The 13,738-nt window shown below is 41.8% G+C and overlaps 1 protein-coding gene across 2 annotated transcripts in view; it reads right to left on the reverse strand.

Annotated features, from left to right (window-relative positions):
- NOSTRIN (nitric oxide synthase trafficking) overlaps positions 1-13,738 on the reverse strand; it is an 83,482-nt gene that overhangs the window by 51,179 nt on the left and 18,565 nt on the right. For both annotated transcript variants that reach the window (XM_030209475.1, XM_030209476.1), the window contains 3 exons: positions 4,867-4,929; positions 4,361-4,459; positions 106-231 (listed from right to left, as the gene is read on the reverse strand). In XM_030209475.1, coding sequence (XP_030065335.1) covers positions 106-231; positions 4,361-4,459; positions 4,867-4,929 — 288 coding nt within the window. The remainder of the gene's footprint in view (positions 1-105; positions 232-4,360; positions 4,460-4,866; positions 4,930-13,738) is intronic.

The following is a 13,738-nucleotide window of genomic DNA, read 5'->3' on the forward strand; positions in this document are numbered from 1 at the left end:
CTCTCTCTCTTCTTTATAGTGTATATTAACACAAAATTCCAAGGAAATTATCCTTCCTACTTTGAAGAAACATGCTGACAACAGGATATGCACAATAATACTTGCCTGATAGCAGTTTTCTAACGATGCCTCCCATTTCAGCCGAACTGTGTGAGCAGCAATATTCTCCTGGTAATAGGCTTCATCGGATTTTGTCAATACCTCTGCTGATTTTTTCAGTTTACTGAGTAACTAAGGTAAAAACAATATGATGCAAGATATGACATGTAGGGATCTGCTTACTAACCTGTGCTAAGGCTTTGCACCTAACATACATCATGTTATGGTATGTAAAGCCTCTGTATTAACTGACGAGGGTGGTCAATTTGGAGAGTCAGGCCATGTAGTTAACAAACAGCAAGAAATGTTAAATCATATTATCTGCCACATTAGCAGTTAACATGAGTTAATGGCCGCTACCTGAGTTAACTGCAAGATACAGCCCTACTCCTTCCCACCCATATCATGCCTGTTTGGAATTTCCGTGTTAGGTGTTTAATGTTGCAGTTAGTACTCTATTAGTTGGATGTTAATGTGGCAGTTAGTACTCTCTTAGTTAAAGTTAGGTGTTTAATGTGGCAGTTAGTACTTTGCTAGCTAATGTTAGGTGTTAATGTGTAGTTAATATTCTTTTAATGTTAGGTGTTTCAAGTGGCAGTTAGTACTCTGCTAGTTAATGTTAGTGCTAATCTGGCTGTTAGGACTCTTAATTAATGTTGGGTGTTTATTCTTTATTCACATTTACTATACTGCTCAAATCTGTCACGCAGTGCTAGACTATATACAGGCTAAAACATACAATAGAAAGGAACTACAATATCATGGATAGGAAAGTGATGCGAACATCCACAGAAAGAATGGTTAAGTGTCAATGTGGCAGTTAGTACTCTTTTAGTTAATGTTAGGTGTCAACATGGCGGTTAGTACCATGTTAGTGGGCCCTAAGCTGTTTTAAACACTGAACAAGGATTCAAAAATAGGCCCCATAACATATAATATGTAGGACTTCTCTTCTTAGGGGATTATAAAACTGTAAAGTTAACTATTTGTTTTCCTGCTAATTAGAGGTTCTTTCAGAGTATAAAATAATGATGTTTATTGGTGTTTTTGCACCACAAGTGCTATTGCTGAGTTCCTTTTTTTGATGAAATGAAACATATATGTTTGTTTCACAGAGTTCTAGGGGAAATGGGGTTTTTCTGCTGTTTATCTAGTAAAAGCCTCTTTTAGGGGCCTTTTTACTAAAACTTATCATGCGCTAATGAACATTAGTGTGTGCGAAGTGCCACATGACCCACAGTTGTAAAACAGAATATACAGCATTCATGGGCCAAGGATCAGAAGCAAACGCAGGCACTAGAGGCTGTTAGCGCCATGACATTACCAAGCCATGACATTACCAAGCCCTGTGCTTGCTACTGCCCCATGATCAGAGCCCCGAGCGCATGAAACAACGCGTTTGGGGGCTCTGAACGTAACTAGCATGCAAATGCATGCAAAACAGGGCTTGGCGCAAGTAGCAAGCAAATGCATAATAAACCTATTCCTCCCCAATGATCAGCAACCAGCACGCCAAACATTTTCCCACTGGCCGCAGCAAATCCTATGCCAGCTCAGAGCTGGTATTAGGGGTTGCAGACCATTGGGGAGGAATGGTGAGCCCTGTCCAGCATGCATTTGCATGCTAACAGGTCCTCCACTCCCCCCAATGCAGCAGCCTGCGCCCCCCCCCCCCCCCCCCCCCCCCCCCCCCCCCGCAGGAGCAGGCATCAGGCACAATGCTCCCACACTTTTACCCTAGGATCAGAGTGAATAGCGTGCTTAAATTTGCATGCTATTATCTCTGATCATAGGGGCGGTAAAGCCCCGCACTGTTCCAGTGCTATTTTTTAGAGAACTGTTCAGAACAGCGCAAGGCTTTCGATCATATGCCCATTAGCGTACTCTCATGTCCATTAGTGCATTAGTAAAAGGGCCCTTTAATTTTTTTGCATTGGGATATTTTGTCAGTGTTTATCAGTTGAAACCTAAAATCAGAAGCTCTAATTATATGCAAAGGATTATCTGGAGCCAGGAGTTTGCTTAACTACTAGACAGATGGCAACAACATGATTTCATATGGAACACTTAAAATGTCAAAGGTATTAAGCCAAAAAGAAATGTCTAGTGTTAATAAAGTGCATAATGGACTAAATAGAGTTTGTTATCACTAGCAGAGACCTCATAGCAAAAAGGTTTTAGGTATAAAGCAGAAATTAGCCTTAAATATATTGAACCTATAGTGTGGCAAGGCAAGGAAACATTACCCATTATGCAAAGTTGCACATGGAGAATACAAATACTTGTCTATTTAATAGTGGTGAATTTAACACCTTCTCTTTATGATAAATCTGGTAAATTTTAATTGCAAGCTATAACTTTAACCAACCCTTTATCCCTATTTCTTGTATAAGAAACACATTTAGGGCACCTGTTACCAAACTGCGGCAAAAGGGAGCCTACGCTGCCATCATGCTCCGAGGCCCCCTTTTACTGCAGCGGGTAAAAGGTAGGTCTTTCTTTTTTTCAGGAAATGGCCATGCGGCAAGTGAAGCACTTGCCTCATGACCATATCAGGGGGGAGCCCTTTCCGCCATCCATTGAAGTGGCAGTAAGGGCTCCCTCGCTAACCTAGCGGTAACCAAGTAGCATGCAGCACTGCCTGATTACCAGTGGGTACACACTAACATTACAAAAATAACAATTTTTATAGCACCAGATATGTTGGCACACTGGGGGTGGGAACTACTGCTGGGCTGCTGTGGGTAGCCAGGCGATACCTCCTTTTTAGTGAGTGGTACGCCTGTGTTGGGCTTACCACTGCTTTGTAAAAGGGGCCCTTATTTCGCAAGTGTGTTTATAGTATTCCAAATATTAAGGGGGGAAATTATCAATTTGCGGTAAAAGGCAGGCATTTTCTGGAATTGATTTACTATGGAAGTAACCAAGCTACGATATCTCAGTACCACAGTTTGCTGATTCTCGTGGTAAATGAATAACACTGCATGTGAGCCACATCACAAGTAGCATTATTCCATAAGCCCAGAAGCACTGAGCCACCAAGCCATGGCCCAATGCTGTCAAGGATGCCGGCATCTTTAAATAAAACAGTAGACTAGAGCACTCCCCCAAGCTGGAAGCCCCTCTAGAGCCTCCCCAAATCAAGCCCCCTCTAGGATACACTTATATAGAAATCTAACACCTAGTGGAAGTACCAGGAGACTACCACTAGAGGTTGTCAGTGTCTTTTTGGGCAGCTAATGCCCAGATCACTAAACACCAGGGATATTTGGAGTCTGGTAGGACCGGAGGGTAGATCTTCAGGAGGAAGAGGTATAGAGAAGGGTTACTCTCATTGAGGGGATCTGTGCTTGGGGAAGGGGTACTTTCAGGTGGGAGCTTGACCTGTAGGAGAACCCTTCTAGTGGGATGGGGTCAGGTTGGTGTGCCACTGGGGGGGGATTAATTTGGGGTAGCTCTAGAGGGGCTTATGACTCAGGGGCACTCTAGCCACATGTTTAATTTTAATTTAATTTAAAGATACTGGCTCTTTAAGAAATGGCCCAGGAACATTGGGCCACGGTTTTGTGACTGGATGCTCCCTGGCAGCAAACTAACCCCAGTTTTTAGCTAGGGTTATTTTACAGGCTAAACTGTTATTTGCGGTGTGCACCAGGTACACACTGCATGCCATGGTATGGTATTTATATGCATTTGCTTGTTTTGCATCTCATTATGTACCACGTGGTGACAAATAATTCTGCATTAGGGCCTTTTAAGTCACATTAAGGGACAAATAACACAGGTTATTGCTCTAACACAGCTTGACAGCATCCCCCTTCTAAAGTTTTTATGAGCCTAATCATGGCAAGCTCTTTACATAGCTGTATATCATCACCAAAAGAATGAGGGGTTAATTTCAAACAATATAATCTTTCTTTATTTAAAATGCAAAAACAAAGAGAGAGAGAGAAATGGGGAGGTTATTGCAATAATCTTTGGGAAAAATAAACGTTCTGCTATAGTGTGGAAGCAAACCTTTTTAATGTTCTCTGTACTAGGTCTGCTAGTCAAATGCAAACCCTCACAATTTTTTAAATTGTCAGCTGTGTAGCTGGTCTAGTTCCTTACTGGTTATATAGAAAACAATAGCACAGTATATAAACCCAATTTCAGCCAAATTTGTCTTAGTCTAATTTGCAGTCATTGCATAGTCAGCCACTGATGCTATAATTACATCTATCTCACAGATTTCTCTTTCAGTTTCAGCCTGGTGATCTACCTTTTGCTTTTCTTTATCTGTCACAGATTGCTTTGCATTTTGTGCCAAATGGAAAAGTGCTTCGTGTTTCTTGGAGTAATTCATTAATTTCTTCTTGGCCTATAGTCAAACAGAAGAAAAAAATAGTGAAAGACTTATCTGTTTATTGCAACCTTCGGCACTAGCCCTACTTTGCTATTCTCTGCTCCCACGGTTAACACCAGATGACACATTCTTTTTACTAAGTTAAATGTTAATTGTAGTACCATTTTCATGCTCTTTCTCTTTTTCTTACTTTATATCTATAACTTTCCTATTTATATGGATTTCTTACAAACTTGAAAAAAGTACTGTACTATCAGGTTCTTCATGGTGCATTTAAGCATGTTTATAAATAGTACAATACTTTTCCACCAGTCTGAGAAGACAGATTAAGATGGGCTTTAAGATTAAAAATTCAAACAGCTATATTTTTCAGAGTAAGACAAACTCGAACAATAATAAATAGCAATAATTGGTGAACTCACCTTAATCTGCTCCCTCCAGTTGTTGTTCACTAAATGTGCCACCTTCTTAACTTCATTGTCCAACTAAGAGGGGAGAAATACTAAGTGAAAATGTAGCGATAAAATTTAAGTTCATGTAGGTTTTCTTGTCAAGCAATAGTGTATATAAGGAGGAAAATTATCAGTATTACAAACAATTTTACTTTCTTAAAATAATAATACTAAAGTTTGTACTTGGGTAATATGCGATTTATTTTATTTTTAATCAAGTTTTATTTTCAACATAAACAGGACATACACATCCAATACAAGAGTACCAAGAGTACTATGGGGTTCATTTTTGAAAGAGAAAAATGTTTAAAAAGTGGCATAAAGCAGCATTTGGACGTTTTTCTCGCCAAAACATCCAATTTGATATTTTCAAAACCTATTTCTCCAGACATTTTTCTACACTGTTCATCTGCAGTGTGTTCAGATCTCAGGGGGCATGTCAGGGGCGTTTTAAGGATTTGGGATGTCAGCATTCCTAAGAGTTGGCCATTTTTCAGCCATAATAGAACAAAATGAGAATGTCCAAGACTAAAACTAAGACATTTTGGTCAAGACCTGTTTTAATAACAACTAAGCCAGAAGAAAAGTGCCATAAATGACCAGATGATCATTGGAGGAATAAAGGAATGACCCCTCTTACTCCCCTAGTAGTCACTGACCCCCTTCCCCCCAAAGATGTGAAAGAAACAGTACATACCAGCATCTATTACAGCCTCAGATGTTATAGCTAGTCCTATTAGAGCAGCAAGCAGGTTCCTGGAGTAGCCTAGTGGTCGATGCACTGTTACACTTGTGGTGGAAGGCGTGAACCCTCCAAAACCCACCAAAAACCTACTGTACCCACATATAGGTGACATCTGCAGCCATAAGGGCTATTGTAGTGGTGTACAGTTGGGTCCAGTAGGTTTTTGGTGGGTTTTGGAGGGTTCACCATACAATATAAGGGGGTAATGGGAGTTTTATATGAAGTCCACTGCAGTGTCCCCTTGAGTGCCCCACTAGTATGCTGGGATGCCTGTGTGGCCAGTGTACTAAGAATACTGGCTCCTTCTACAGCCCAATGGCTTGATTTTGTGCATTTTTCACTTTCACTTTTTTTTTTTTGAAAATTAATCAGAAAGATAAATGCACAGAGCACAAAAACATCTAGCAAGTGGCCATTTTTGAAAAAAAAAATACAGACCTTTTGCTGTTTTGAAAATCACTATATTTGCTATTCGGATTTTGGATGTTTTAAGCAAAACGTCCAAAGTCAGACTTAGATATCATATCTTAAATGCCCCTCCACATCAACAATAAGTACATTCAGGATGAAATAAAGAAAAAAATATGACTATAGTGCACTTATTAAAAGTCCATAATATGGGGAGCAAGCCAAGTAATTAAGGAACAAAGAAAAGAAAACAGTAACCTGGGGTTACTTGATGCAGCCTGAATGAGCAGACGCATGTGAGTAGGGCTCCGGCAGCAAACTCGTAAAATCTAGCTATTATCAGCACCTGCCTCCACCTTTCCAATAAGGAACTCAGTCCTTAGGAAACAAAGCTAATAGAACACTGGAGGGGGAAATTTCAACACTTCCCTGACCTGGCATGCCAGAAAGGCCCAAAGGGTGTCAAGGACCCAGTCCGGATCGCCTGCAGCTAAGATGGTGGAGGAGTCGGCCTCATTCACTGTGCCTGTGAGGGAGTGGATTCAAGAAATCACCCACTTAGTGATTCGGCAGAAAGCTTAAACAGACTGCAATCAGCTATGGATGAGCTGAATGTAAAATTTGACTCCCTAGTCCACTGAATCACGGAAGTGGAAACCCGAATTTCAGGAAGACAGCACCAGCATGGCTCAACAATGAGAGGCCCTGAAAAAGGAAAGAGTGGCCCTGCACGAATGGGTGGAAGAACAAGAGAATAGGAGCAGACATAATAACTTACGCCTTGTGAGCCTACCCGAAAAGGTGAGTGACAAGGAATTGTATACTGTGTTCAGCAAATGGCTTCTTGAGACACTGGGTCTTTCTGTGGAACCTGCACATCAGATTAGGCCAAAGCCTCAGGAGGCATATAGACTGCTCACAGCAATAGCCCAATATGTCAGCTGGAAGGATAACGAGGCTCTACTCCAGGCATTTTGCCGAAAGGGACACCTGGACTATGAGGGAGGAAAAATTTTACTTTTTAATGACTACTCCATATGGTTCGATAGAGAAAAATCATGGCACCCTTCTGTTCAAAGTTACACAAAAAAAGGTGTTCAGTTTGCACTGGCGTTCCCTGCCAAACTACGAGTGTGGCACAATGGCAAATCTGTCACCTTCCAGACAGTGGAGGAGGCCAAGGCTTGTCTGGATAAAATGGACTCTCCTCATTAGCTGCATGCCTTCAGTGGAGCATGGCTAGTGCAGAGCGGGTTTAGAGACTGGTGCTTTGTTGTTGCAGGGGGAATTCTCGGGGCCTAGATTGAAGCTGCGGATGCCAGAGCCCAGAGGGGTCCTTTGGTTGATGGTCCGGCTACGCCTACATGTGTTCACCGGGCTCAGTATTTGTATTTACACCCTGCTTGCACTGAGATCTGGATCTTGCCCCCCCTCCTCCCCCACTCCGTGATCATTGATATCCACCTATTTACCTTGGAGGCATAACATGTGTTCCAGATTTCCTGCCTATGACTGGTGGTGATGCCTAACCACCTTCCCCATTCATGATACCTACACTGACTACATAGTTTGTTACCTTTAGATTGTAAGCTCTCTTGAGCAGGGACCGTCCTTCCCCATGTTTAAACTTGTACAGCGCTGCGTAACCCTGGCAGCGCTATAGAAATGCTAAGTAGTAGTAGTAGTAGTAGTAGTGATGCTGCTGGTGGCAATAGAGCTAGAGACCAGTTTGCCTTACTGTTCCTTCCTTGTTGGTTTTATTATGGTCTTCCAGCTCTTCTAAATGGTTCTGTGATCTTGTGTCTTATTCAATGTTCTTGGGATCCTGCATCTGCTGGTCATTTCGCTTTAGAGCTGGGGGTTGTTTAGTATTTTTCTATGCCTCCATTGCATTTCCTTGAGGGGGACATTTTGGGATTCAGGGTTCTTCAGAGTGTCTCACAGGGGGATGAAGGGAGGCTGCATGCTAGATATCATCTGCAGAGGGGATGCGTGAGTTTTTGCTGTGGGATGGGGAGGAGAAGGGAGAGGAGGAGGGAGAGGAGGGTGCATGTGTGTGGTTGTGTGTGTGTGTAGATGCCTCAGTGTTTGGGAAGGTGGGAAGATGTGCTAATGGGAAGTGCTTTACATTTGGTCTATCAGTTTGGGCAGTTTATGGGTAAATCTGAGCTGTTGGGTTTGGCGGGTGGTAAGTCAGAACCCTGGCAGGACACTTTAGCCATCCTGCCCACTCAAAAACCAATGCGCTACTTGGGGATCTATTTGAGTACAAGTTCCTCTACCATTTATGCTTCCAATGTGATCTGCAATCTGGAAGAAATAGGAAGGCTAAGCTGGGCTTGGCAGGATCTTTTTCTCTGTCTGTATTGAAGGGTAGCGCTAGCAAAAAAAATGTTTTTCATTCTGAAACTTCTTTACCCCTTGAAAACTATTCCTATTTGGCTATCACACAAGGAGGAAGTCAAGTTTCATTCTACAATGTCTAAATTTATATGGAATACCCAAACCCCGAGAATTAGTATGGATAAGCTGCTCTTGGACAGCTGAGGGAAGATAAGATAGAGGTCTATAAAATAATGAGTAGAGTGGAACGGGTAGACATTAATCACTTGTTTACTCTTTCCAAAAATACTAGGACTAGGGGGCATGCAATGAAGCTACAAAGTAGTAAATTTAAAACAAATTGGAGAACATATTTCTTCACTCAACGTGTAATTAAACTCTGGAATTCGTTGCCAGTGAATATGACAAAAGCAGTTAGCTTAGCAGGTTTTAAAAAAGGTTTGGATAGCTTCCTAAAAGAAAAGTCCATAAGTCATTGTTAAGATAGACTTGGGGGAAATCCACTGTTTGTTTCTAGGATAAGCAGCATAAAATATATTGTTTTGGGATCTTGCCAGGTACTTGTAATCTGGATTGGTCACTATTGGAAGCAGGATGCTGGGCTTGATGGGCCTTTGGTCTGTCCCAGGATGGCAACACTTATGTATTTATGGATAAGCTCTTTGAGCAGGGATTGTCCTTCCATGTTAAATTGTACAGCGCTGCGTAACCCTAGTAGCACTTTAGAAATGTTAAGTAGTAGTAGTAGTAAAGCAAAGGGCGCACTAAACATACCTGATATTAGGGCATACAGTGTGGTCGCACTTATGTGGTGGATTCATGAAGGCTACACAGGTGTGTGGATCACAGGCTGGAGTCTACCATTTAAGTTTTTAACTCACAGTAGGGGAGGGCAGTACATTATAAATCTCAAGTTCAGTTTTGTCTTCCCTGCAGAAAGCCTGGAGATGGTGGTACAGAGCCCAACGTAAGTGCACTGGGATCTCTCCTTTTCTGCATGTGGAGGGTAACTCTGACTTTCTTCCAGAGTGGGGAGAGGTCTGTTTTTCAAGAGTGGGCTTCTAAGATGTGTATATCATTGGACCATTTACTGGAGCTGGGTCCGGGGTCCTTTCCTGCCTTTTCTCAGCTACAGGATCAATAGGACATTCCACATAGACAGTTGTTCACCTCCCTCCAAGTTCGTCACTTGCAAAGGTGGGATGGTGACTCCTGGGAATGGATCTATTGTTCGCACACACACCAGCACCATTGACTAAACTATCTTATTGGTATAAACTCCTTAAATCTATTGTTTTGATGGCATGAATTTTGAAACTGAAGGAAATTGGCAGTTTTTGGAGCTCTTTGATATAGTCAGCATAGATACTACATCAGTAGCTCTACAGGAGACCCAAGTTAAGGTCCTTCATAGATATTATCTGACCCAGAAGATGGGAGCCCAACTGGGCCTATGGGAGTCTGCCACATGTGTTAAATGTAAGTATGTGACTGGCACTTACATACACTCTTTCCTGGAATGTCATACTTTGGCCATCTGGCAGTAGGCACTGCAGGTGATTGAGACTACTCTGCAGTGTTCCATGGAATGGAATTATGGGACCTTGCTACTGGTCAATATGAGGGAGTTTGCTTCTTTTGAGATCTTGATGTATGGTAAGCTCCACAATGTCAACCAGAAGTGGTATGGTTCATTCTGGAGGCAATTCTTGGAGCATTTTTTCAGGGGATTGCACACAGGATGGTGGGACAGTGAAGAGGTTGGATGAGGGAGATAAGTGTCAATATATGTGAGTGAATGAATGGTTTTGGCGTTAGTGTGATGGATTGGTCTGTGTTTCGGTTGTGCATTTTGGGTATGAGTGGATGGGTTTTCTTAAATCAAAAAAAACACAGTGGTGGGTGGTGAGCCGTGTGCTTCATCTCTAGTTTTTTGCCTTTTTAGAGACCAGCTTTACTTGTTGTATGTTTATTGCTGTGACTGCTTGTACTCATTATTTCAGACTGTTAAAAAAAATACCAAAAAAAAAGAAAACAGTAACCATCAATAAAAAAATACTTTTATAGACTTTACCCTTGAGTGTCTTCATTCATCATTTATTTATTTATTAGGATTTATTTACCGCCTTTTTGAAGGAATTCACTCAAGGCAGTGTACAATAAGAATAGATCAAACATGAGCAATAGGCAATTACAGCAGTAAAAATATTCAGGTAACAATACAAAGTATGGCATGGTATACTACTTGCAATGACTACACAATACGTAATAGAACATTATAATTGGTAGTGAAGGGTAAGGTAAAGTTGTAACATATAGATGAGTAAAAAAAGTAGGAAGAATTAGAAAGTAAGGTGACTGATTTGAATCATGAATGGGAGATCAAGATATTGTAGACAAATAAATAATAGGAAGAAGAGGGTATAGTGGAATCTGTGCCCCTGTATAAGGTGATATGTGATGAAGAGTTATATCTTTGGATAAAGGATACTACCTGACACTAAAGAATGTAAAACGTACTATATGCTGTAACAGAATAGACAGGATCAAATATTTCTCTAGATCAGAGATGCCAGTGGAAGCATTTAGGGGAGAATTCTTTAAATGGCCGCTGAAAAATTGGCACTGGAAAATATTGATGCTAAGCACTATTAGAATAGCGCTTAGGGCCAGATTCTATATAAGGTTCCTAAAAAATCCGCACGGTAAACATTTCTGCCTAAGCGTATTCTATAAGTGGTGCCTAGATTTAGGCATAGTATATAGAATACGTGTACTTGATATCCCAGTGCCTAAAACCATACGCCTCCATTTAAACCAGTGAAAATGTGACATAAATCCCTGTGCATATATTTACGCGCACTGGGCCATATTTAATAACTACTCGCATAAATTTTAGAATGTCCACAAAATGCCCATTTCCCTGCCCATAACCATGCCCCTTTTGAACTGCATGCATTAAACTTTAGGTGCAGTTCATTACAGAAACCACTTAGCGAGTTGTGCACATAAGTTCTAATTATTGCCAATTAATGCTCATTATTGCTTAAGTGCTATTATCAAAGCTGATTTTCTTGTTAAGCCATAAGAACATAAGAACATAAGAGTAGCCACACTGGGTCAGACCAATGGTACATCTAGCCCAGTATCCTGTTTTCCAAACAGTGGCCAATTAAATTACATGTGTTGTTACGGAATACACTTAGATTTCAGCGCAGAACACTAGGAACGATACATAGAATCTAGGGGTTAGCTCCAGTTCCTGTGCCTAACGTTGAGTTGAAACCCAGTGTAATTGCCGGTGCTCAACTCATGGCATTTTGACGCATAAATAGCATTGTTCTATAACACTGTGTGCAAATGTTTGGAACACCCTGACTCTCCCCTGGCCACACCCTCTTCTGAGTTGCACGCTATGGAATTTAGGCACCCAGTATTATAGAATAGCACACAAGTAGATACAGTGGGGGAAATAAGTATTTGATCCCTTGCTGATTTTGTAAGTTTGCCCACTGACAAAGACATGAGCAGCCCATAATTGAAGGGTAGGTTATTGGTAACAGTGAGAGATAGCACATCACAAATTAAATCCGGAAAATCACATTGTGGAAAGTATATGAATTTATTTGCATTCTGCAGAGGGAAATAAGTATTTAATCCCTCTGGCAAACAAGACCTAATACTTGGTGGCAAAACCCTTGTTGGCAAGCACAGCGGTCAGACGTCTTCTGTAGTTGATGATGAGGTTTGCACACATGTCAGGAGGAATTTTGGTCCACTCCTCTTTGCAGATCATCTCTAAATCATTAAGAGTTCTGGGCTGTCGCTTGGCAACTCGCAGCTTCAGCTCCCTCCATAAGTTTTCAATGGGATTAAGGTCTGGTGACTGGCTAGGCCACTCCATGACCCTAATGTGCTTCTTCCTGAGCCACTCCTTTGTTGCCTTGGCTGTATGTTTTGGGTCATTGTCGTGCTGGAAGACCCAGCCACGACCCATTTTTAAGGCCCTGGCGGAGGGAAGGAGGTTGTCACTCAGAATTGTACGGTACATGGCCCCATCCATTCTCCCATTGATGCGGTGAAGTAGTTCTGTGCCCTTAGCAGAGAAACACCCCCAAAACATAACATTTCCACCTCTATGCTTGACAGTGGGGACGGTGTTCTTTGGGTCATAGGCAGCATTTCTCTTCCTCCAAACACGGCGAGTTGAGTTCATGCCAAAGAGCTCAATTTTTGTCTCATCTGACCACAGCACCTTCTCCCAATCACTCTCGGCATCATCCAGGTGTTCACTGGCAAACTTCAGACGGGCCGTCACATGTGCCTTCCGGAGCAGGGGGACCTTGCGGGCACTGCAGGATTGCAATCCGTTATGTCGTAATGTGTTACCAATGGTTTTCGTGGTGACAGTGGTCCCAGCTGCCTTGAGATCATTGACAAGTTCCCCCCTTGTAGTTGTAGGCTGATTTCTAACCTTCCTCATGATCAAGGATACCCCACGAGGTGAGATTTTGCGTGGAGCCCCAGATCTTTGTCGATTGACAGTCATTTTGTACTTCTTCCATTTTCTTACTATGGCACCAACAGTTGTCTCCTTCTCGCCCAGCGTCTTACTGATGGTTTTGTAGCCCATTCCAGCCTTGTGCAGGTGTATGATCTTGTCCCTGACATCCTTAGACAGCTCCTTGCTCTTGGCCATTTTGTAGAGGTTAGAGTCTGACTGATTCACTGAGTCTGTGGACAGGTGTCTTTCATACAGGTGACCATTGCCGACAGCTGTCTGTCATGCAGGTAACGAGTTGATTTGGAGCATCTACCTGGTCTGTAGGGGCCAGATCTCTTACTGGTTGGTGGGGGATCAAATACTTATTTCCCTCTGCAGAATGCAAATAAATTCATATATTTTCCACAATGTGATTTTCCGGATTTAATTTGTGATGTGCTATCTCTCACTGTTACCAATAACCTACCCTTCAATTATGGGCTGCTCATGTCTTTGTCAGTGGGCAAACTTACAAAATCAGCAAGGGATCAAATACTTATTTCCCCCACTGTATGTGTGCAAATCCAAATTAGTGCCAATTAACTTCAATAATTGATTGTTAAGACCAATTAATTGATAGTTAATAGTTCTTTAACCAATTTAGTTGCACACTCATTTTGGATCAGAGTCAAAATTTTGGCATTATGCAAAGAATAAAGGGGGTTAATGTGCAATAGAAATGAAGGAATCTTGGATTAAGCTCATAGCTTTTTTCAGTCTTAGCTCAAGGCAGTCCCCAGAAGGCTTACAACCTAAGTTGGTACCTGAGGCGATTTGCCTAAGCTCACAAGGAGCAGCAGTAA

Source organism: Microcaecilia unicolor, chromosome 7 (genome assembly GCF_901765095.1).
Source record: "Microcaecilia unicolor chromosome 7, aMicUni1.1, whole genome shotgun sequence".
NCBI lineage: Eukaryota > Metazoa > Chordata > Amphibia > Gymnophiona > Siphonopidae > Microcaecilia > Microcaecilia unicolor.